At 46.3% G+C, this 21944-nt stretch overlaps 1 protein-coding gene across 1 annotated transcript in view; it reads right to left on the bottom strand.

Annotated features, from left to right (window-relative positions):
• The window catches only part of SLCO4C1 (solute carrier organic anion transporter family member 4C1), a 125139-nt gene that overhangs the window by 71964 nt on the left and 31231 nt on the right, over positions 1-21944 (bottom strand). Inside the window, exon 2 of the mRNA XM_075325059.1 lies at positions 7974-8237. Within this exon, the coding sequence (XP_075181174.1) occupies positions 7974-8237 (264 nt within the window). The remainder of the gene's footprint in view (positions 1-7973; positions 8238-21944) is intronic.

Below are 21944 nucleotides of genomic sequence, written 5' to 3'. Positions count from 1 at the left end.
AATTTAGAATCTTAATTAAACAAATTGAATGGCTTAATTGTATTATTTTTTCCTTCACAGTAAAATGGTGAAGCTTCAACCAATTATCAGTCTCCACATAGTCTGCGTAAAGATATTCAGACAAATGAAGCTTTAAAGGGAACCTGTCAGGTCCAATATGCACCCAGAACCACGAGCAGTTCTGGGTGCATATTGGAAATCCCTGCCTAACTGTCCCTGTATACTCTAGCATAGATAAAGAGATCTTTAGAAAAGTATTATTAAAGATCTTTTATCGTATGCTAATGAGCGAGGGGACTAGTCCCCTGGGTGTTAAAGGTGCTTTACCTTGCTCCGACATCGCTAGCGATCTCGTTAGCGATGTGACATGCCAGATCGCAGATAAGATTTGCTGAGATCGCACATAGGTCAATTTTTGTAGCGCCGGTCACATGTGCGATCTCGGCAAATCGTATGTGCGATCTGGCGTGTTACATCGCTAACGACATCGCTAGCGATGTCGCAGCATGTAAAGCACCCTTTAGTTCTCCTTACTAGTTGTCTCCATATGTAATTACTGTAGATCGATCACCCAGGATCATACTGATATAGAAGTCACATAAACAGTAGTAGTACCTGCTTATTGTGGTTGGCTGCTAGACCCATGTCCTTACACCCCAATGTACATTTTGCCCTGCTGTGGGGGTAGGGGATAGTGGTCATTTTATATGGTGTGCTAACCTGTAAAAAGAAATGTATGCACTGGTATTAAATGGCGCCTGATTTGAGTCACGGAACTGCTGATTGTAAAAGTGACTTCTGCCCAGTAGTTGTGGAGCGCACGCTGCGTTCCGTTAGTCACATGACAACGGAAGTCGCATAGCGCTGCATTATACCACTAAGAGGAAGTCGCGGGTCCATGATTTCGGACATGCACACTACCGCTGTGACGCCATTAGCGTACTAGCTACATTAGAATTGAATGAAACTATTCAATTAGATAGGGCTAACCTGTATAATACATGCATTAGGAACATAAATATGGCTGGATCTTAACATTATACATTAAGTCAATAGTTTTTAGTATACAATAGCATCCAATTCGAAATAAGAGTGACGATGTATATATGTCATGTTGCAGAAATTGGATAAGACTTTTAAAGTGACAATGCCTATAATGTGACGTGATTATAACTATCCAATAACCCATGATGAATATATACATGTATAATATGAATACATTTTTTTTTTATATTAAAGTGACAGTGCTTAATTATTCTGACATGATTGTCATAACTATATAATAACCCTTACTAAATACGGTATATTAATAATACATAATTCATAAATGTACATACAAAAAAATATTAAATACAATGGATTTTTAAAAAAAAAAAAATAATTAAATTATATACATTACATCTCACGGATATGATAACAGCATTAATATACACCCATTAAATAAGGAAAACTGTAACTATGATGATAGTAGGCATGACATGCTGTAAACACATATGAGATTATATACCTATACTCAGACTATGTTGAGACTAATTTAGATGATTCCAGAAAACAATGAACATTACATAAAAGGTCTTCCCCAAAAAATATGATACTCATGCATGACCTATCTTTTGGATGTGTCATGATTACAGATTATACGATCGCTTTGCACAACTCTAATCCACAGGCCAGGTCAGTAATCTCTGACCCTCGACAGGAATTGCAAGAATTCTCTGAGTTTCAGGCTTTCATGGTGCAGCATTTGATTCATTGATGGGGTGTAATGTAATCTGTGTGGAGTGTGATGCACTGGTGACAATTTACCAGCCCGGTTGACCATAAGCCAGGGATGTCAAATTCAAATACAAAGAGGGCCAAAATGAAAACTGGGATAAAGTGGTGGTCCGACCTAGTCGCAGGCCACCCATAATCCTCCATACAGAATAATGGACTCCACATAGTTCTCCATACAGCTAAATGGACTTCAAATAGTCTTCCATACAAAATAATGTGCCCCACTTAGTCCTGCATACAGATTAATGGGCCCCACATAGTTCTCCATATAGAACAATGTGCCCCACATAATCCTCCATACACAATAATGTGCCTTGTATAGTCCTCCATACAGAATAATGATCCCAATAGTCCTCCATACAGAATTGTGGGCCCTCATAATTCTCCATACAGATGAATATGCCCATTATTGGTGCTTTTTGGTGGGTTTTTGTATTTTTGGAAACATTGAACAATAATTTTTGTAATATTATAGAACATTTTCACAGATAATATCAAAATGGATAGTTAATAATTCTTATGTGAATATGAATTGCATTTTGTGATCAGTATATATATATATATATATATATATATATATATATATATATATATATATATACACATATATATATACAGTACAGACCAAAAGTTTGGGCACACCCTCTCATTCAAAGCGTTTTCTTTATTTTCAGGACTCTGAAAATTGTAGATTCACATTGAAGGCATCAAAACTATGAATTAAAACGTGGAATAAAATACTTAAAAAGGGGTGAAACAACTGAAAATATGTCTTATATTCTAGGTTCTTCAAAGTAGCCACCTTTTGCTTTGATTACTGCTTTGCACACTCTTGGCATTCTCTTGATGAGCTTCAGGAGGTAGTCACCGGAAATGGTTTTCCAACAGTCTTGAAGGAGTTCCCAGAGATGCTTAGCACTTGTTGGCCCTTTTGCCTTCGCTCTGCGGTCTAGCTCACCCCAAACCATCTCGATTGGGTTCAGGTCTGGTGACTGTGGAGACCAGGTCATCTGGTGTAGCACCCCATCACTCTCCTTCTTAGTCAAATAGCCCTTACACAGCCTGGAGGTGTGTTTGGGGTCATTGTCCTGTTGAAAAATAAATGATGGTCCAACTAAACGCAAACCGGATGGAATAGGACGCCGCTGCAAGATGCTGTGGTAGGCATGCAGGTTTTGTATGCCTTCAATTTTGAATAAATCCCCAACAGTGTCACCAGCAAAGCACCCCCACACCATCACACCTCCTCCTCCATGTTTCACGGTGGGAACCAGGCATGTAGAGTCCATCCGTTCACCTTTTTTACAAAGACACGGTGGTTGGATCCAAAGATCTCAAATTTGGACTCATCAGACCAAAGCACAGATTTCCACTGGTCTAATGTCCATTCCTTGTGTTCTTTAGCCCAAACAATTATCTTCTGCTTGTTGCCTGTCCTTAGCAGTGGTTTCCTAGCAGCTATTTTACCATGAAGGCCTGCTGCACAAAGTCTTCTCTTAACAGTTGTTCTAGAAATGAGAAGGTGTGTCCAAACCTTTGGTCTGTACTGTATATATATATATATATATATATATATATATGAGGTATATTGCAGTATATTTGGAGCATAGTTGTCACGCTCCCGGTATCCCAGCAGCCCTCCTTACCCACTGAGCCGGTTCCTGCATTGCACCACCGCTCCATACCCACTGATCCAGTCGTACCTGCATTGCACCACCGCTCTGTACCCACTGATCCAGTCGCACCTGCATCGCACCACCGCTCCGTACCCACTGATCCGGCCTCACCGTCATTGCACTGCTCCTTACCCACTGATCCACTCCACGTGTCCACCGGTCATGGCTGCCGCTCCCGCTCGTGCTCTCCTGTGTCCTGCTCCTGGTCTCATGAGTCTGACTCTGAGTATTAGCCTCATGCCTCTGTATAGGACCAGGCCGCGCCCACTCTCCTGGTTTTATGGACCCAGCACACCTGAAGCAGGAAGTGACCTACGGCTGTGCTGGATATATAAGACTGGCCCTTCCATAGGGGCGTTGCCTGATCAACGTGTCTGGAAGCTTTGTCTTTTGAGCTAGGTGCTCAGGCCCCCTGGTGCCGTGTCCTGTAGACTTCTTGTCTTTGCTTCCTGGTACCTGTGCCTGTTTTCCTTACCGTCCTGAAGAACTCTGTGACTCTGCTGACCTGGTTATTCCCGTTCCGGCCACGCCAGTGCTCCGGCTGCCGTGTACCCTGCCCCCCGGTGGGATACTCGGTCCAGTGGATCCACCTCCTGGGCCCATCAGTCCTCCCGGTCCTGACAGTTTGATCAGGCCATGGATCCCGCTGGAGCACAAACATCTGAGCTGGCCGAACTACGCCAGGAACTGGTGCAACAGCGTGACACCTTACACCGGATGCTGAAATTCCTGGCGTCCATGGACCACCGGTTATATACACTGCAGACCGCTGCCTCGTCTGAGTCCACGCAGCAACCAGTCTCCGGCTCCGAACCAGTTTCCGCCACAGCCTCGCAACTTCGCCTCGCTGCTCCGCCTCGCTATGCAGGGGATCCCAAGTCCTGCCGCGGCTTCTTGAATCAGTGCTCCCTGCATTTCAAGTTGCTTCCTCATTTGTTTGTCTCAGACCAGGCTAAAGTGGCGTTCCTGATGTCACACTTGGAAGGCGAAGCTCTAGCCTGGATTAACCCCCTGTGGGAGAATGAGGATCCAATGACCACTAACATCCGGGAATTCTTGCACGCCTTCCGAAGTACATTCGATGAACCCGGACGTACCACCACAGTGACCTCTTCGCTCCTCCGGCTACGCCAAGGGACCCTGACCGTCGGCCAATACGCCATCCAGTTCCGCATGCTCGCCTCTGAGCTGGGCTGGAACAATGAGGCCTTGACGGCGGCCTTTTGGGAAGGACTCTCTGGCCGCGTCAAAGACGAGCTTGCTGGCCGTGACGTTCCACGCACCTTGGACGCTTTAATATCCTTAGCCACCCGAATTGACCTGCGTTTCCAGGAGCGAACCAAAGAGGTATTCCGGGAGAAGCGACCACCCCGTCACGCCTTGTCCCCGCAGAGGCCTATCGCTCCTTTGCCCCTGCCTTCCTGTGACATGTTTCCGGAACCCATGCAAATTGACCGACTGAACCAAGCCAAGCAACGCCGTGCAGAACGGCTCGCCCTGGGCCTGTGCTTCTATTGTGGAGACGGGTCACACATGCTTCGGACATGCCCTGAGAAACCTGGTAGACCCCAGGCCCAAGGGATGGTGGGAACCGCTACCCTTGGCACCGGAATCCCCTCCGTTCCACTTACACAGACTGTCCAGGTGACGACGAAGAAGACCAGGTTCACAGCAGAAGCCCACATCGATTCTGGGGCAGCGGCTAATTTCATACACCAGTCTGCAGTGGACCGATACCAGGTACCTGTGATCCCGCTTGCCAAGCCCCTCTGGTTCGCCTCCGTGGACGGCAAACTGCTATACGAACCTGTCCGATATACCACTGAACCAGTGAGACTCCAGGTTGGCACTTTGCACACTGAGACCATCACCTTCTATGTGATCCCGAGGATGGCTCCTGAGCTCCTGTTGGGCCTACCCTGGCTTCAACTCCATGACCCTGCCATTAGTTGGCACTCTGGCGCTATTACTCGCTGGGGGTCCTGGTGTCATGACCACTGCCTACAGCCCGTTCCTCGGCCCCTGTCACCTGAACCTGCTATGCCGCCGGAAGAAGAAGAGGCGACGACGCAGTCCAGCGGTGTACCACAGCTCCTGGCACTTGTGCCTGTGGTGCCACCGGACCCAGAAGCAGAGTCGACGCAGCCCAGCGTCGTGCCACCATCCCTGGCACTTGAGACTTTGATGCCCCCTGCTACTGAGGATGACACACTATCCTGTACCCGGTCCGAGACGCCCGAACCGGTCGCCCACGACTCCAGTCCTGCTTCTGACTGTCTTCCCCTATCCATTGCCTCCGTTGCCGCTGACTTGGGTTCTCCGATACGGGACATAGTGGCCATGAAAACGGTCCGGGGTAGGCAGTCCTTCCTGGTCGATTGGGTGGATTGCGGTCCCGAGGCTCGGTCCTGGTTGTCCCGGAAGTACGTTGCTGCCCCTCTTCGGCGCGCCTACATGTCCCGGCCGCGGGGAGGGGGGCTTCAAGGGGGGGGTACTGTCACGCTCCCGGTGTCCCAGCAGCCCTCCTTACCCACTGAGCCGGTTCCTGCATTGCACCACCGCTCCATACCCACTGATCCAGTCGTACCTGCATTGCACCACCGCTCTGTACCCACTGATCCAGTCGCACCTGCATCGCACCACCGCTCCGTACCCACTGATCCGGCCTCACCGTCATTGCACTGCTCCTTACCCACTGATCCACTCCACGTGTCCACCGGTCATGGCTGCCGCTCCCGCTCGTGCTCTCCTGTGTCCTGCTCCTGGTCTCATGAGTCTGACTCTGAGTATTAGCCTCATGCCTCTGTATAGGACCAGGCCGCGCCCACTCTCCTGGTTTTATGGACCCAGCACACCTGAAGCAGGAAGTGACCTACGGCTGTGCTGGATATATAAGACTGGCCCTTCCATAGGGGCGTTGCCTGATCAACGTGTCTGGAAGCTTTGTCTTTTGAGCTAGGTGCTCAGGCCCCCTGGTGCCGTGTCCTGTAGACTTCTTGTCTTTGCTTCCTGGTACCTGTGCCTGTTTTCCTTACCGTCCTGAAGAAATCTGTGACTCTGCTGACCTGGTTATTCCCGTTCCGGCCATGCCAGTGCTCCGGCTGCCGTGTACCCTGCCCCCCGGTGGGATACTCGGTCCAGTGGATCCACCTCCTGGGCCCATCAGTCCTCCCGGTCCTGACAATAGTGAAGTTTCCAACATGTAAGACCTGGTTCTAGCTCACTGGTTTCACTTGTTAACTATGTTAATTTTGTTAATGAAAGTTTTTTCAGATGTTTTTAATTAGTGTGACAGTATTTACTATATCTGTTTTTTTGGTCAGTATAGAATTGTACACGATTAAGGCCAAGAGATTGGCAGAAGCGCGTTGTCCCCACTGACCATCTAGTCCTACAAGGGGGTAGCCATGACTGTCCTGTATTTTTATCTGTTACTTTCTAAATAAACCTGGATATTTTATATGAACTACTTTAAGCTGGTTCTTCACAAGCAACGGATCTATTATCTTGCTGGTTTCTATACATTTGCCCAAACGGAGTCCAGGCTGCTACTAGGACACCAAAGAACCAGAGGAGGTGAGCTGACAACATTGCTTTCTGTTTTGAATTGGCCCAAAATAGTACTACATACACAATAATGTGCCTCAAATAGTCCTCCATACCGATTAATGGGCCCCATACAGTCCTCCATACAGAATAATGTGCCCCACATAGTCCTCCATATAGAACAATGGGCCCCACCTAGTCCGCCCAACAGAATAATGTGCCCCTCATAGCCCTCCATACAGAATAATGGATCCCACATAGTCCTCCATACAGAATTATGGACCTCACATAGCCCTCCGTACAGAATAATGGGCCCCACATAGCCCTCCATACAAAATAATGGGCCCCACATAGCCCTCCATACAGAATAATGAGCCCCATATAACCCTCCATACAGAATAATGTGCCCCGCGTAGCCCTCCATACAGAATAATGGGTCCCACATAGCCCTCCATACAGAATAATGGGCCCTACATAGCTCTCCATACAGAATAAAGGGCCCTCACATAGCTCCCCATACAGAATAATGGGCCCCACATAATCCTCCATACAGAATAATGGGCCCCACATAGCCCTCCATACAGAATAAAGGACCCCACATAGCTCTCCATACAGAATAATAGGCCCCACATAGCCTAAAAGACTAAAAGCATAATTTTTAATATAGATGAAAATGAACATGAATCGTTGTCTAAGTTCTCTTTCCATAGCTCTATATAACCTCTTGGAAGGATTTGTCAGAGATTTCTGTAAAGTATTCCTTGTATTCAAATAAATGCAATAAGTTTTTGCATTGTGTGTATTTTGACAAATTCACTGAAAGGGTTTATGTTTAAAAAAGAAATGCAGCTTATAGATATAAAACATAGATCTTTATTTCTAATCCATGAAAACCCCTTTAAAGACTGCTATATATCACTCAGTGTCAGTAGTGCCCTGCCTTTTTTCCCCAATCTTCTATTAACTATTACTTACCATTATATTTTCTTCCAAACTGATACCTTCCAGAGGTAAAATGAGGCACCGAAAAAACAATTGATCCTATGCCAATCATCAGAGCAGAAAAGGCAAGCCATCTTGGCTTGTGCCCTCTTTGACCATAAAATGAAACAAAAAGTGACAAAAGACAGAACGCAATGTCGTAGCTGGCTGAAATCAGTCCTGTAAGGGAACTGTTCAAGTCGTAACGCTTCTCAATAGTTGAAATTACCACATTCACCAAACCGTTCACAGCAGTACCTGAAAAATAAAAGGAAAAAACATTAAGCAACTCTGAAAAGATCAAATATCTATAAAATATACACCACAAAGGTTAAACAATTGTTTATTACATTCAACAATATTTGTGAATAAGACATCTGAGAACCACAAAAAGGTGCTAGAGCGATTCTAGACATTGAGATGTAGGCGACTATGGATTTACATTTACATTTTTAATGCACCTATTCAAACAAAAAAAAAATTACAACAAAAAGTTAATAAAGGTAATAAAGCACGTAGCATTCTTGGTAAAATTGTACATTATTAGCAATTTTTAAAGTCAAAAACAAAAATGGATTGAGCAAAAAGAAGACTAATGCGGGCGTCACACGAGACGATATATCGCGCGATGCATCGTCGGGGTCACGGTTTTTGTGATGCACATCCGGCATCATTTGCGACGTCGTTTTGTGTGACACCTCCGAGCGACGCTGAAAGTTTGCAAATTGGTTACAAATCATGAGTCGTGTACTCATCGTTTATTTTTAAAAAATTGTTTATTTTTCTTTGCGCCGGGTGTTTATCGTACCCGGGGCAGCACAGATCGCTCCGTGTGACAGCCCGGGAACGATGAACACAGCTTACCTGCGTCCCACGGCACCCGCCGGCTACGTGGAAGGAAGGAGGTGGGCGGGATGTTACGTCCCGCTCATCTCTGCCCCTCCGCTTCTATTGACCGGCGGCTGTGTGACGTCGCTGTGACGCCGAACGTCCGTCCCCTTTCAGGAAGAGGATGTTCGCCGCCCACAGAGAGGTCGCACAGCAGGTAAGTACGTGTGACGGCGGTTTAACAAGTTTGTGCGACACGGGCAGCAATTTGCCCGTGACGCACAAACGACATGGGCGGGTACGATTGCTCGTGCGATTGCACGATAGATCGTACCTTGTGACGCCCGCATAAGACTTTTATTATATTTACATTTTTTTAAGCCAATTTTGAGTTGGATCTGAAAATGTACAAAATACTGTACAGGTCATACCAATGTTGCCCAAAGTTTTTTTTAATACGTTCCCATCATGGCCAATTTTGTTTTTTGCACTTTTATTTTTTTCCTCCTATTCCTTTAAGAGTCATAAGTTTTTTCTAAGAGTGCTTGTTTTTTGCAGGACAAGTTTTAGTTTTAGGCCTAGGACACACGGGGAGAAAAACGGTGCGAGTGGAATGCGATAAAAAAATCGCATTCCACTCGGACCAATATTACTCCATGTGTCAGTGCACATGAGCGATTATTTTCTCAACCCTAATCGGACCAAGAAAACAGTCGCAGTATGCTACAGGTGGAATGCGATCCTGTTCCTCTCGCACCCATGCAAGTCTATGGGGCAAGAGAAACATCGCACTGCTCTCGTGCTACCCCGGTGCAACACGAGTGCAGTGGAATTCTTGCATCAGCCGGCAATGGAGGAGATAGGGAGATAAATCCCTCCCTCTCCTCCGCAGCGCTGGCCCTCTCCTCCACAGCACCGACCCCCCCCACCTGCAGCTGTGATCTGATCGGACCAGAGTCACATGACCCTCACATCACACTCGGCTCCCGCTGTCCTGGGAGCGTGAGCCGAGTGTCCCGCAAGGATCGCATATAACCCCGTGTGGTCTCAGCCTTACATGACAACACTCATTTTACCATAATTCCATCATCCTTTATTAGGTTTCAGTTTCATTGCTTTCATTGTGTGGTAAAAATCTCCAGGTAACTCGATTCTCCAGATCAGTACGATTATGGCGATACCAAGATTGTATAGTTTTTTAAATTAAATTTGTATATAACTTTGTAAACAAAGAAATTGGTGTGCAACTCCAGTTAAAGAGACGTGTAACGTTTTATTTATTTTATTTTTACATCAATTAACCTGTCTGAGGGGCTGTATTTTGCATTGTGAAGTTGTAATTTTTTAATTTATTTTTTCAGTGACAATAAAACCACCAGATTTGGAATCAAAATGGTTAAATAGCAATTAGAGCCAGATTTATTTTTTGCCATTAGAGGCCGCCACAGGTCCTGAACCCACTCCATATACCGTACTCACACCCAAGGTCGGTTGTACTTTTGTATTATGTTTCCGTTATATTGGGAAGGCAATCAACTTTGGACCCCAATGCTGTAAAATTGGAGAAAGAAAAACATGGACTGACTTGACTCAAAGAGCAAGTCCCTTTTAAGGCCTGTTTCACACATCAGTGAAAAACACAGACGTTTTTCACTGACGTGTAAAAAACACATATGTCCCTCCGTGTGCCGTGATTCACAGCACACGTGGGTTGTCCATGTGCAATACGTGGTCCGTGATCTGTGATCCGTGATTGCACATGGAGGTATACTCACCTGTCCCATTCCTGCTGCCCATAGTGCTGAAGTCTCCAGCTCTGCAGCATCCGGACTCCGCTGTCTCTCACCTCTTCAGCTACTTCCGTGTCTGCTCTGGCTGCATTCATGAATATGCATGCCATAATGACCCGACCAGGAAGCTGCAGAGAGCAGAGACTGCACAGAGACGGGTGAGTTGAAAATGTTTTTTCATTTTCAATGTACGTTTTTTTCTGGTACGTGTTTTACGGATTACACCATAGTGTGGTCCGTGGGATATCAGTGATGCCAGAAAAAAAGGACTTGTCTCTGTGCAGCACTCACAGACACGCGTGTACGCTGCCGGAAACACGGTCAGTGAAAAATCACTCTGTGCGCAGACCCATTGATTATAATGGGTCTGCGTATGTCCGTGATTCTGGTACCTATAAAAAAAGCACATATTTACCAGAATCACTGACATCTGAAACAGGCCTAAAACAGAGGGTCACACAGAAGAGCATTTTGTTACTTAAAGGGAGCCTGTCATCAGATTTAAGACCAATAAGCTGTGGCCACCACCAGTGAGCTCTTGTATACAGAATTTTAACATGCTGTATATAAGAGCCCAGGCCGCTGTGTAAAACGTAAAAATCACTTTATAATACTTACCTAAACGGTCACTGCGGTGGAGTTGGGTCATATTGACAGGCGCCTCCTCTTTTGGCCATCTTTATTGTCCTTCTTCTGAAGCTGGGGTGTCATCCACACTCGCTGGAATTGAGGTCCTGTGCGGGGGCTCTTGGATCTGACCTGAGCAGGGCAGATAAAAGTATAGTAGTGCACCTGTGTGGGACCGGCGAGTGTGTATAACGTAGCATGCGTCATGCACACAGGCTACAGAAAGAGGACAAATATGGCTGAAAGAGGAGGCGCTGGCACTGGAGGACGGAGACGCCCATATGTCCCAACTTTACCACAGCGACCATTTAGGTAAGTATTATAAAGTGTGTTTTGCGTTCTACACAGCGGCCTGGGCTCTTATTTACAGCATGTTAGAATGCTGTATATAAGAGCCCAGTGGTGGTGGCAGCAGCTTATAGGGCAAAAAACTGGTGACAGGTTCCCTTTAAGTTCCTGGATTCCTGTGCTTATGACTTGGAAGAAATGACTGTGAATCTCAATCCATTTTTTCCCTTCTAGGCTTTCTTCAACTAATATATTTAAAAAAAATACTCATCTTATTTGTACACTGGCAGGGCAAGAAGCTTGATATTAATAATGAAGGGGAATTCTCAAATGGTTCCAACCATGCATTCTTAGAGAGTATGCCATCATTTTAGGACATAGCGACTCCGTTGATAAATCATAGAAAGAGAACTATGAGTCATAACTGCTATAATAAGATCACTGTATTTATTCAAATGTATTACAAATAATTATACATCCAAAAAAATACTCTTAAAATTGGACAATCCCAGTAAGCAAAGGCCCCGTTAAAGGCAATGATATCGCTAACGAGATATCGCTGGGGTCACGGAATTCGTCACGCACATCTGGCAAATCGTTGATTGTTGACACGTCGTTCCTTTCCCAAATATCGTTGCTCATTTTGGACGCAGGTTGTTCATCATTCCTGAGGCAGCACACATCGCTACGTGTGACACCCCGGGAATGACAAACAACAGTGTTCCTGCGTCCTCCAACAACGAGGTGGGAGTGACTTTCCTGTGGCTGCTCTCCGCCCCTGCGCTTCTATTGGTGGCCTGCTGTGTAACGTCGCTGTGACGCCGCATGAACCTCCCCCTTAAAAAAGAGTTTGTTCGCCAGCCACAGCGACGTCGTTAGGAAGGTAAGTATGTGTGATGCGTACCTCCGATATTGTTCGCCACGAGCAGCGTTCGCTTGTGACGAATGCACGATGGGGGCGGGTGCGATCGCTAGCGACATTGCTAGCGATGTCACAGCGTGTAAAACGACCTTAGGGCTAGCAAGCCACCAAAATTGACAATAAAAGACTACGACCAATATATCACTACATTCATCCTGCAGACCTATTAAAATCGAGTAGTAGTATACAATGCATAAATATTTCCAATCTATTGCTTGTATCCAAAAGTACCTGTGCAGTTATGTTTGATTCATGTATTGAATTACACAGAATTTTAAAAATTAATAATGATAAAAAAAATGGTCAATAAAATTAGGTAAAATAAAAACAACAATAAAAAATTACAATGTTCATCCCAATACCTAATATGATACACAACTAAATAATGAACAAAGTAATCTTTTAAAACTTTGGTTTCCATAAGTTTAGGAATTCATGGATATCAAAATTGATTCACATGGTTTAGGAGCACGGTTAATATAGTAAGTGTGGACTTTGTATTTTGTTTTTAGTTTATCTGTTGTATTTTAATTTAGCTGATTTCACTTTGTTGGTTGCACAATGTTTGTATATCTACACGAGTTCTCATTCAGGTGTTATATCAATGAGTCCACCGTTATTTCACCTGAAATAGACTGCATTGTTTGTATTAGCATTATGAAGGGTGGTCACTGGTCACACACCAGAAACGCGTAGATGCATTTGCTATTATAGCATTTTCAATGTTTTTGATCTCCCGTGCACTAGAATTTGTTAAGCAATAAAGAAGAATTTGTTCATCGAGCCGGACTTTCTTACTTCATTGCATATCTATGTGACACACTGTTTAGTATGAAAAAAGTCCCATAGAAGATATGTTTTAACTATTTACACCTCAACAGCTAGTGCCGTGATTATGCCAGCATATATGTGATGTCACCTCTGACACTGCATTTGCCAAGTGGTTAGTATGTGCAAGTACTGCAGCTTATCGTGCAGTGTCAATGATACTAAAATACTATAAAGCAAACAATCAAAATCATAATTATGTCAAGGGCTCCTATAAAGAAATAGATATTACTATTTGCCCATTGTAAGGTGTGGCGGCGTGCACACGTGTATCTCTGATCCGCGTTTTGCATATATTGATTACAATTAGTAAGTCGGCAGATGCAGAAATACTACATTTGCAATCAGGTTGTCCTTACAGATAGTAGAAACAACTTCACACTGATATAATTCAGGTACAAGCTCTTTAATATATAGTTCATGCACCTTATATATCTTATACACCCCCTATCTGATGTGGTCATAAGAATGTGTGTTTAGACTGACACCTGCTGCGCACAGGTACTTGCGGATACCATCAATAGATTGGAAAACACCCATTTAAGCATTATCTGTTGCAGCGTCATGAGAGTGGCATAGCCTGATGTGATCTCGGGGGATCTGGGAACAGAAGGTCAAAAATGTTGTTGATCACAGATCCACTTTAGTGCACACTCGTCATTTATCCTGAGTTGGAACGTATTTAATGCCTTCCAGTACTGAAGGGATTAAGGTTTATTTCTATCCTGCAGTGAACTAACAGATTGTTATAATCTCAGCCGGAACCACTCCTTTCTGCTATGAGTATCCACTCCTCACCCCTTCCAGTGCCAGCTATAGTTCATACCTATGTTATCCACTTGCAATGGGTCAGTTTCTGGAGAAAACTGAAGTGTTACTTAAGTTGCGGCTGAGAAGTTTCTTGCTGAAATGTTTTTTGTTGTGTCTGTCCACATCTGTTTGTCTTTCCTACCTCATGTTGTCTTATTGCAATAGCAAGACTAGCATCTCTTTGGCCTTGACTAGTCAGGGCGAGTTCAGGGCCAGTGAGGGCTTAGGCACGTGTTCGGCATAATGGGGAGAAAGACCCATCCCCAGTGCAGTGAATTAGCCTCAGGTGAGTGTTAGGAGGTGACCCTGCTCCCCTCTCCCTGGTGCCAGGGCCTTCCATTGTATTGTTATCCTGGTGTTCCCTGTGTCTTACGCTGCTCGCTCAGAGTCTTCTCAGACCTGGAGCAACAAGTGCCGTTGCATCGTGACATGCAGACAATAATATACTATAGAAAACTTCTACTTGATTTTAACAGGTCTGTGGGATGAACATAGTGATATATTGGTCCTAGTACTTGGTGTTTATTGTCAACTTTGTGGGCTTGCTAGACCCACTTACTGTTGTTGTCCAATTTTAAGAGTATTCTTTACATGTATTATTTGTAATATATTTCAATAAGATCTGTGATCTGGTTATTGCAGTTGTGACTCATGGTTCTCTTTTCTATGACTAATAATGAAGGTACCTAATCACTTCCCAGGAAAAAACAGCCAAAGAAACCAAATGGACTTTGTGTGCCACCATACAGGCGCCATGAACACATTATTGACGTCGGTATAAGCTCTAAAATTGGTGTAATAAGATTTTCATTTCCACAAGATTTCCTGATACTCAAGAGCAGACTATAGACTGATTCACATGTATTGCCTCCTAAATTTAATTAGCTATTTATGGGTTCAGTCTTTCTTGCGCAAATAATAAATCCCTGACTAGTGTTATTGTTTTCTTATGATAAATGTCTAACCATGGCGCTCAGCCACCTATTGTAACTTCATCTCTGCATTTCAATGGGAATGTCAGTACATACAAACACAAATAAAATATCTAACTGTCAATCAACTTTAATGTTTATTAAAAAAAATTGGGAAAATCTTGATTTACTTTAATTAGATATCCTCAACATGCAGGAAAATAAGGGAATATTTAATAAAATGGGAAGAGAGGAAAAAGGTGTGGATGGATGAAGAGGTGGATGAATTGAGGTAAAACATGTGGGATACATAATGTCAGGTTTCCGGGTTTTCCAGTTCTCTTTTGACAAAGGCTTGCCCTCGGTTAACATGGAGTTTACTGTTCTGTTGCCCTACTTCCTGTCCAGCTGCTTAAAAGGCCGCCTCTAAGCCTAGTCCAGTGCCTGAGTATACTGCTTGCTGTGTGCTCCTGCCTTGCTGCTTCTATTTCCTGATTGCCTTTGGATCCTCCTGAATGAATACTGACCGACTCTGGACCATACCCGGTTTCTTCAAGCTGTGCCTGGACTCCGTCTGCCGTCTGTGTTCAGCACTTCTGCCCGGTTTCCTTCCGGTTTGTAACCACTCTGGACTATCATCCCGTACGGACACTCCTGGACTTTACCACTTGCCCCTTGTGTCCCGTCTGCTGCGCATTTAGGCCTTCCGGGGTGATTGCCGGACAGTCCCTGTATAGGGGTTCGCTCTGGTGGTCTCCCTGGGGGAGTCCGGTGCGTGGCCCCGGGAATTCCCTTCGCTCCGTTTCGGGAAAGTATTTCGTGTGTTTGTTCTGCTGTGTTTGTTCCGTTCTGTACCTACCATGGTTACATATCATAAACATCTTGTACCAAGAACTCGTCTCTGGTTGTCATTGCCCTAACGCTATCGAAATCCTCAGAACATACAATAGTATTACACATATGTATATACCGTCATCCCTGATTCTATCAAACAATACTCTTCATTATTACCGTCTCTGGGTCTGAAATCCTGGGAAACTTTTCTTTAAAAGAAAGTTTGTTCATTTTGAAGTTTTAAACAGTGGTGGTAAAGGTACACAAATTTAAATTTCACATATAGTATGCATTAAAGGGGGTGTCCATTTTCAGGAAATTGTGCCCCAAACTGTATAAAACATCTAGCATGTAGTAAAAAGGTAATCCCCCTTGGGTCCGGGGCTAGTTCCTCACCACTGCTCCAGTCCTGGTGTTTTGCCTGAAATGGTGACATCATGTCAATAGCACACATCGCTGCTTTAGTCAGCCACTGAGCTAGGTGACAGTGCGCGAGCCCTGACCTCATTGCCTGGCTAGAGCGGTGACGTGCGCTGTTGACATGTCATTACCGAGAGCTGGCGCTGGAACAATGGAGAGTGAGTACCTGCTGAGTTTGTTATTTTAGGTAATTTACACAGTTTGGGACCCACTTTCCTGAAAGTGGACCCCTCCTTTAACAATGATTACACCACTGGTTTTAGAGTGACACAGAGATAAACAAATAGATTCCATGTGAGTCAAATTTGGGTTCTCTTTTTGGGAACATACTGAATCGAGTGAATTCGAACAAACAGCATAGTGTCATACATGTTTTACAGGGAAACTGTAGACTTTTAACTACTCTTGATTCACTGCAATTTAATTTAGCTATAACCTCACCTACTGCACCCTAATACCAATTCCCTTCACTATTTAAATTCACTCCTGGCTATCCCTTATGCCAGTGATAGTTCTTCTATGCTGATCTCCCAGGAGAAGTTGTCTTTGTGGAAGCTGAGAAAATCTGTTTGTTGTTTTCTTCCTTTGTGTTTGTCTCTCTCTCAGTGTTGTCTTTATGTAGTAGTAAGACAAGTGTCTTGCTGCCCATCTCTCTAGCCAGGGCTAGCGCAGGGTCAGCCAGGGCTTAGGTATGTAATTGCACACGGGGGAAAGGACCCATCTAGGGATGACATGGAGGGCAGAGTTTAAACTCAGGTGAAGGGTTTATGTGTCTTCCATTCTCCCTCGCTCTATCTCCAAAGTCCCCTTTTACATGTTTCCCTTCCCTTTGCACTGCATACTGGGCGTAATCCCCGCCTTAGCATGACATTAACCCATTTGCAATGCATTTCGTGGCTGTGTGGACTCCCTTTAAAGTGAATCTGTCTGCAGGTTTTTGTTATTAATCTGAGGACAGCATGAGGTAAAGGTTAAAACAGTAAATTTAGTGATGTGTCATTTATCAGGTTGTTTCCATACACTGAAGATTTTTTTCACTAGGTGAGTAGCACTGCCTGACTAGGTCTCACATGCCTGCTATACCAACCATACCCCTACCTGTGATAAGCAGATCACTCTCAATAGACTATCTACATAGAAAGCTGTGGTGTGGGCGGGGTCAACTTTCTGTGCTCTGCTACATGTAACATCTAGTAACTCTGATTGTGTCACAACTAATGCAGTAAACTAAGTACCGTATTTTTCGGACTATAAGACGCACCGGACTATAAGACGCACCCTGGTTTTAGAGGAGGAAAATGGGAAAATAAAACTTTAAGCAAAAAATGTGGTCATGACACACTTATGGGGCGAGGATCTGCTGCTGACACTGTTATGGGGGTAATGTCCCCAAATTCTCTACTAAGGTACCCTATCCTGGTAATGATCCTCCTGCCTTGTATATGATCCTGCTATAAACCCCCATCCAGCCTGTTCACATACCCCCCCCATCCAGCCTGTTCACATACCCCCCCCCCATCCAGCCTGTTCACATACCCCCCCATCCAGCCTGTTCACATACCCCCCCATCCAGCCTGTTCACATACCCCCCCCATCCAGCCTGTTCACATACCCCCCCATCCAGCCTGTTCACATACCCCCCCATCCAGCCTGTTCACATACCCCCCCATCCAGCCTGTTCACATACCCCCCCCCAGCCAGCCTGTTCACATACCCCCCCATCCAGCCTGTTCACATACCCCCCCATCCAGCCTGTTCACATACCCCCCCCATCCAGCCTGTTCACATACCCCCCCATCCAGCCTGTTCACATACCCCCCCATCCAGCCTGTTCACATACCCCCCCATCCAGCCTGTTCACATACCCCCCCATCCAGCCTGTTCACATACCCCCCCCATCCAGCCTGTTCACATACCCCCCCCATCCAGCCTGTTCACATACCCCCCCATCCAGCCTGTTCACATACCCCCCATCCAGCCTGTTCACATACCCCCCCCCATCCAGCCTGTTCACATACCCCCCCATCCAGCCTGTTCACATACCCCCCCCATCCAGCCTGTTCACATACCCCCCCATCCAGCCTGTTCACATACCCCCCCATCCAGCCTGTTCACATACCCCCCCATCCAGCCTGTTCACATACCCCCCCATCCAGCCTGTTCACATACCCCCCCATCCAGCCTGTTCACATACCCCCCCATCCAGCCTGTTCACATACTCCCATCCTGCTATATGCCCCCATCGTGCTCATATACCATCCTGTTCACATACCCCCCCATCCAGCCTGTTCACATGCCCCCCCCATCCAGCCTGTTTACATACCCCCCCATCCAGCCTGTTCACATACCCTCCCCCCATCCAGCCTGTTCACATACCCCCCCATCCAGCCTGTTCACATACCCTCCCCATCCAGCCTGTTCACATACCCCCCCATCCAGCCTGTTCACATACCCCCCCATCCAGCCTGTTCACATACCCCCCCATCCAGCCTGTTCACATACCCCCCCATCCAGCCTGTTCACATATCCCCCCCATCCAGCCTGTTCACATACCCCCCCCCATCCAGCCTGTTCACATACCCCCCCATCCAGCCTGTTCACATACCCCCCTCATCCAGCCTGTTCACATACCCCCCCATCCAGCCTGTTCACATACCCCCCCCCATCCAGCCTGTTCACATACCCCCCCATCCAGCCTGTTCACATACCCCCCCCATCCAGCCTGTTCACATACCCCCCCATCCAGCCTGTTCACATACCCCCCCATCCAGCCTGTTCACATACCCCCCCATCCAGCCTGTTCACATACCCTCCCATCCAGCCTGTTCACATACCCCCCCATCCAGCCTGTTCACATACCCCCCCATCCAGCCTGTTCACATACCCCCCCATCCAGCCTGTTCACATACCCCTCCCCATCCAGCCTGTTCACATACCCCCCCATCCAGCCTGTTCACATACCCCCCCATCCAGCCTGTTCACATACCCCCCCCATCCAGCCTGTTCACATACCCCCCCCATCCAGCCTGTTCACATACCCCCCCATCCAGCCTGTTCACATACCCCCCCCATCCAGCCTGTTCACATACCCCCCCCATCCAGCCTGTTCACATACCCCCCCCATCCAGCCTGTTCACATACCCCCCCATCCAGCCTGTTCACATACCCCCCCCCCCAGCCTGTTCACATACCCCCCCCCCATCCAGCCTGTTCACATACCCCCCCATCCAGCCTGTTCACATACCCCCCCATCCAGCCTGTTCACATACCCCCCCCCCATCCAGCCTGTTCACATACCCCCCCCCCATCCAGCCTGTTCACATACCCCTCCCCCCATCCAGCCTGTTCACATACCCCCCCATCCAGCCTGTTCACATACTCCCATCCTGCTCATATACTCCCATCCTGCTATATGCCCCCATCGTGCTCATATACCATCCTGGTATGTGGCCTGTATCCTATAGCACAGAGAAAAAAATAAACGTTTATACTCACCTTTTCCTCACTCCCTGCAGCACCGATCACATCTTCCTCTCTGGCACGCTGACCTGTGTGTGTGTGGAGCCGTTCCCCTGCAGCACGCGATGTCTTCCTGTCTGTGCCGATCAGCTGACCAGCTCGGCACAGATCAGCTGACCGGCACAGATCAGCTGACCGGCACAGATCAGCTGACCGGCACAGACAGGAAGACATCGCGTGCAGCAGGGGGGCGGCTCCACACACGGGGACGGGTGAGTGTACTGATTCACTGCACCCCGCGCTGGTAATGACGCGCGGGGGGCAGTGAATACAGCCGCACATGATCACTCCAGGCTGTAATTGCCAGGGGTGATCATGCGGCCGGCTCTTTGCTATGCGCGCGTCCCCGCTCGTCCTCCCGCCCACCTGTCAGTGCCGGCTTCAGCGCTGAGAGATGGGCGGGAGGATGGGCGTGCATATGTAATGAGCGGGCCCACGTGGTCACGGCAGGCGCTGCTGCTGCCTGCTCGTGCCCCCGATGACCTGCAGCACCCTCATTCCCGGCCGCAGCCCTATAGTCAGACCATATGACGCACCCCCAACTTTCCCCCAACATTTGGGGGAAAAAAAGTGTGTCTTATGGTCCGAAAAATACGGTAATACATTGTTGGAATCAGGGTCTCTTTTCCTACACTATGCTGCTTTCAGATGAGGTAGCAAAAACCTGGTAACAGATTATGTTTAAAAGGTTCTTCTATAACCATTGTATTTTTTACAAACCTTATCTTGTCGCTTTATTCTTTGTTTTTATTCTACAGTACTTCCCTTACTCACTGGGCATGTTACACTGTAACAAGTGCGAAATGAGAATCTATGTGTTAACAGTCACTTCATTCTTTTGCATTTCCCTGGGATATTCCGTTACACCTCATGAGAAATAACTCCATGGTAGCACTGTTCTGAAGGAAATAACATAAAAGAAAATAGCCTTGACTCGAAACACAAAGTAGTTTAAAAGTACAGATAATGCTGTGTATTAAAGTGTGTGTCATCTTATAAGTTGCCCTCTTTAAGGAAAGAATATTACAGTTGCACAGTATATCTAGTTGCAAAAAAAACCACAAAAAATTGGCTATTAGTTATTGTGCTAATAGTTATTAGTTAATGAGTCCAGTACACTTCCCCCACCTCCTCAGAATCTAACCGGGGGGGGTGATAGACAGGCTGCTATGTATGCTTTTATTGTATACTCAGTACTCTGTCAATCTCTACAAAGATACATTGAATTTAAAGGAGCTTTGTCACCAAAAGAATGCTTATTAGACTAAAAATACAATGATAAAGAGGACTTTACCCCAATAAAAATCATACTTGCACGCCTCATCCAGTCTTGGGGACTGCCCTATTGTGAAGCTACCACTAGGGTGAGCCTGTACTCTGGCAAGATGTGGTGCTTCTAGGTATAATTAGGTGCATGTCCACTTGAGGGCACTAGCATCCAAGCAAAGATGCAATAGAGTGGTCGCACAATCCGAGCTCAGAGCCGAGGTCAAGTGGAGTTGGAGTCATGTGAGAGCTTAGAGTCAGATGCCAGAAGGTATTGTCAGGAGCCAGAGGGGAACAGAGCCGTAGTCAGGTAACAAGCCGAGGTCAGAGACCAGGAGGATGTCAGTAGGAGAAGGGCACGGAGATGGGATAACTTAAACATAAACCGGGTAGGGAAACAGGGAGAACAGACGAGTAGGAGAGGATGGAGGTCAGAGAGAAGAGGACTGAGTAGTGGACAGGATCAGAACAGACTTACAGGAACCAGAGGCACAAATTGCAGAGCAGGAACTATAACTGGCGCCACATTGAAGGAAACAGATCCAAGATCCAGCGTGACCCCAGGAACGAGGCATGGCAGGATAGTCTCCTCCCATTGAAGCTGACCCCGAAGAATACAAACAGCAGGAACAAAAACATATACATTGGCTCTGCAGAGCAGAGTAATACGTGACTCATGACACCTATCTTCTGGTGGATAATGCACACTCCTACAACAAATGCACATATGTGCATATGCGCAGAAGCATGGCATGTTCTCCTTTTTGGTGACCCTCTGGTTCCTCTCTGCTGATACCGCTCATACACCAGGAAGTGTAGAGAGTAGCATCCAAAAGTAGCCAGGTAGGAGATTATATCCAGCTCCTGTGTGCGCAAACACCCAGCACAGCCAGATTCAGTGCACATGCGCGCACACACAGAG

Source organism: Anomaloglossus baeobatrachus, chromosome 1 (assembly GCF_048569485.1).
Source record: "Anomaloglossus baeobatrachus isolate aAnoBae1 chromosome 1, aAnoBae1.hap1, whole genome shotgun sequence".
Classification (NCBI taxonomy): Eukaryota; Metazoa; Chordata; class Amphibia; order Anura; family Aromobatidae; genus Anomaloglossus; species Anomaloglossus baeobatrachus.
Note: the sequence above shows the minus strand (reverse complement) of the source record. Positions and strands in the feature narration are given on the sequence as shown.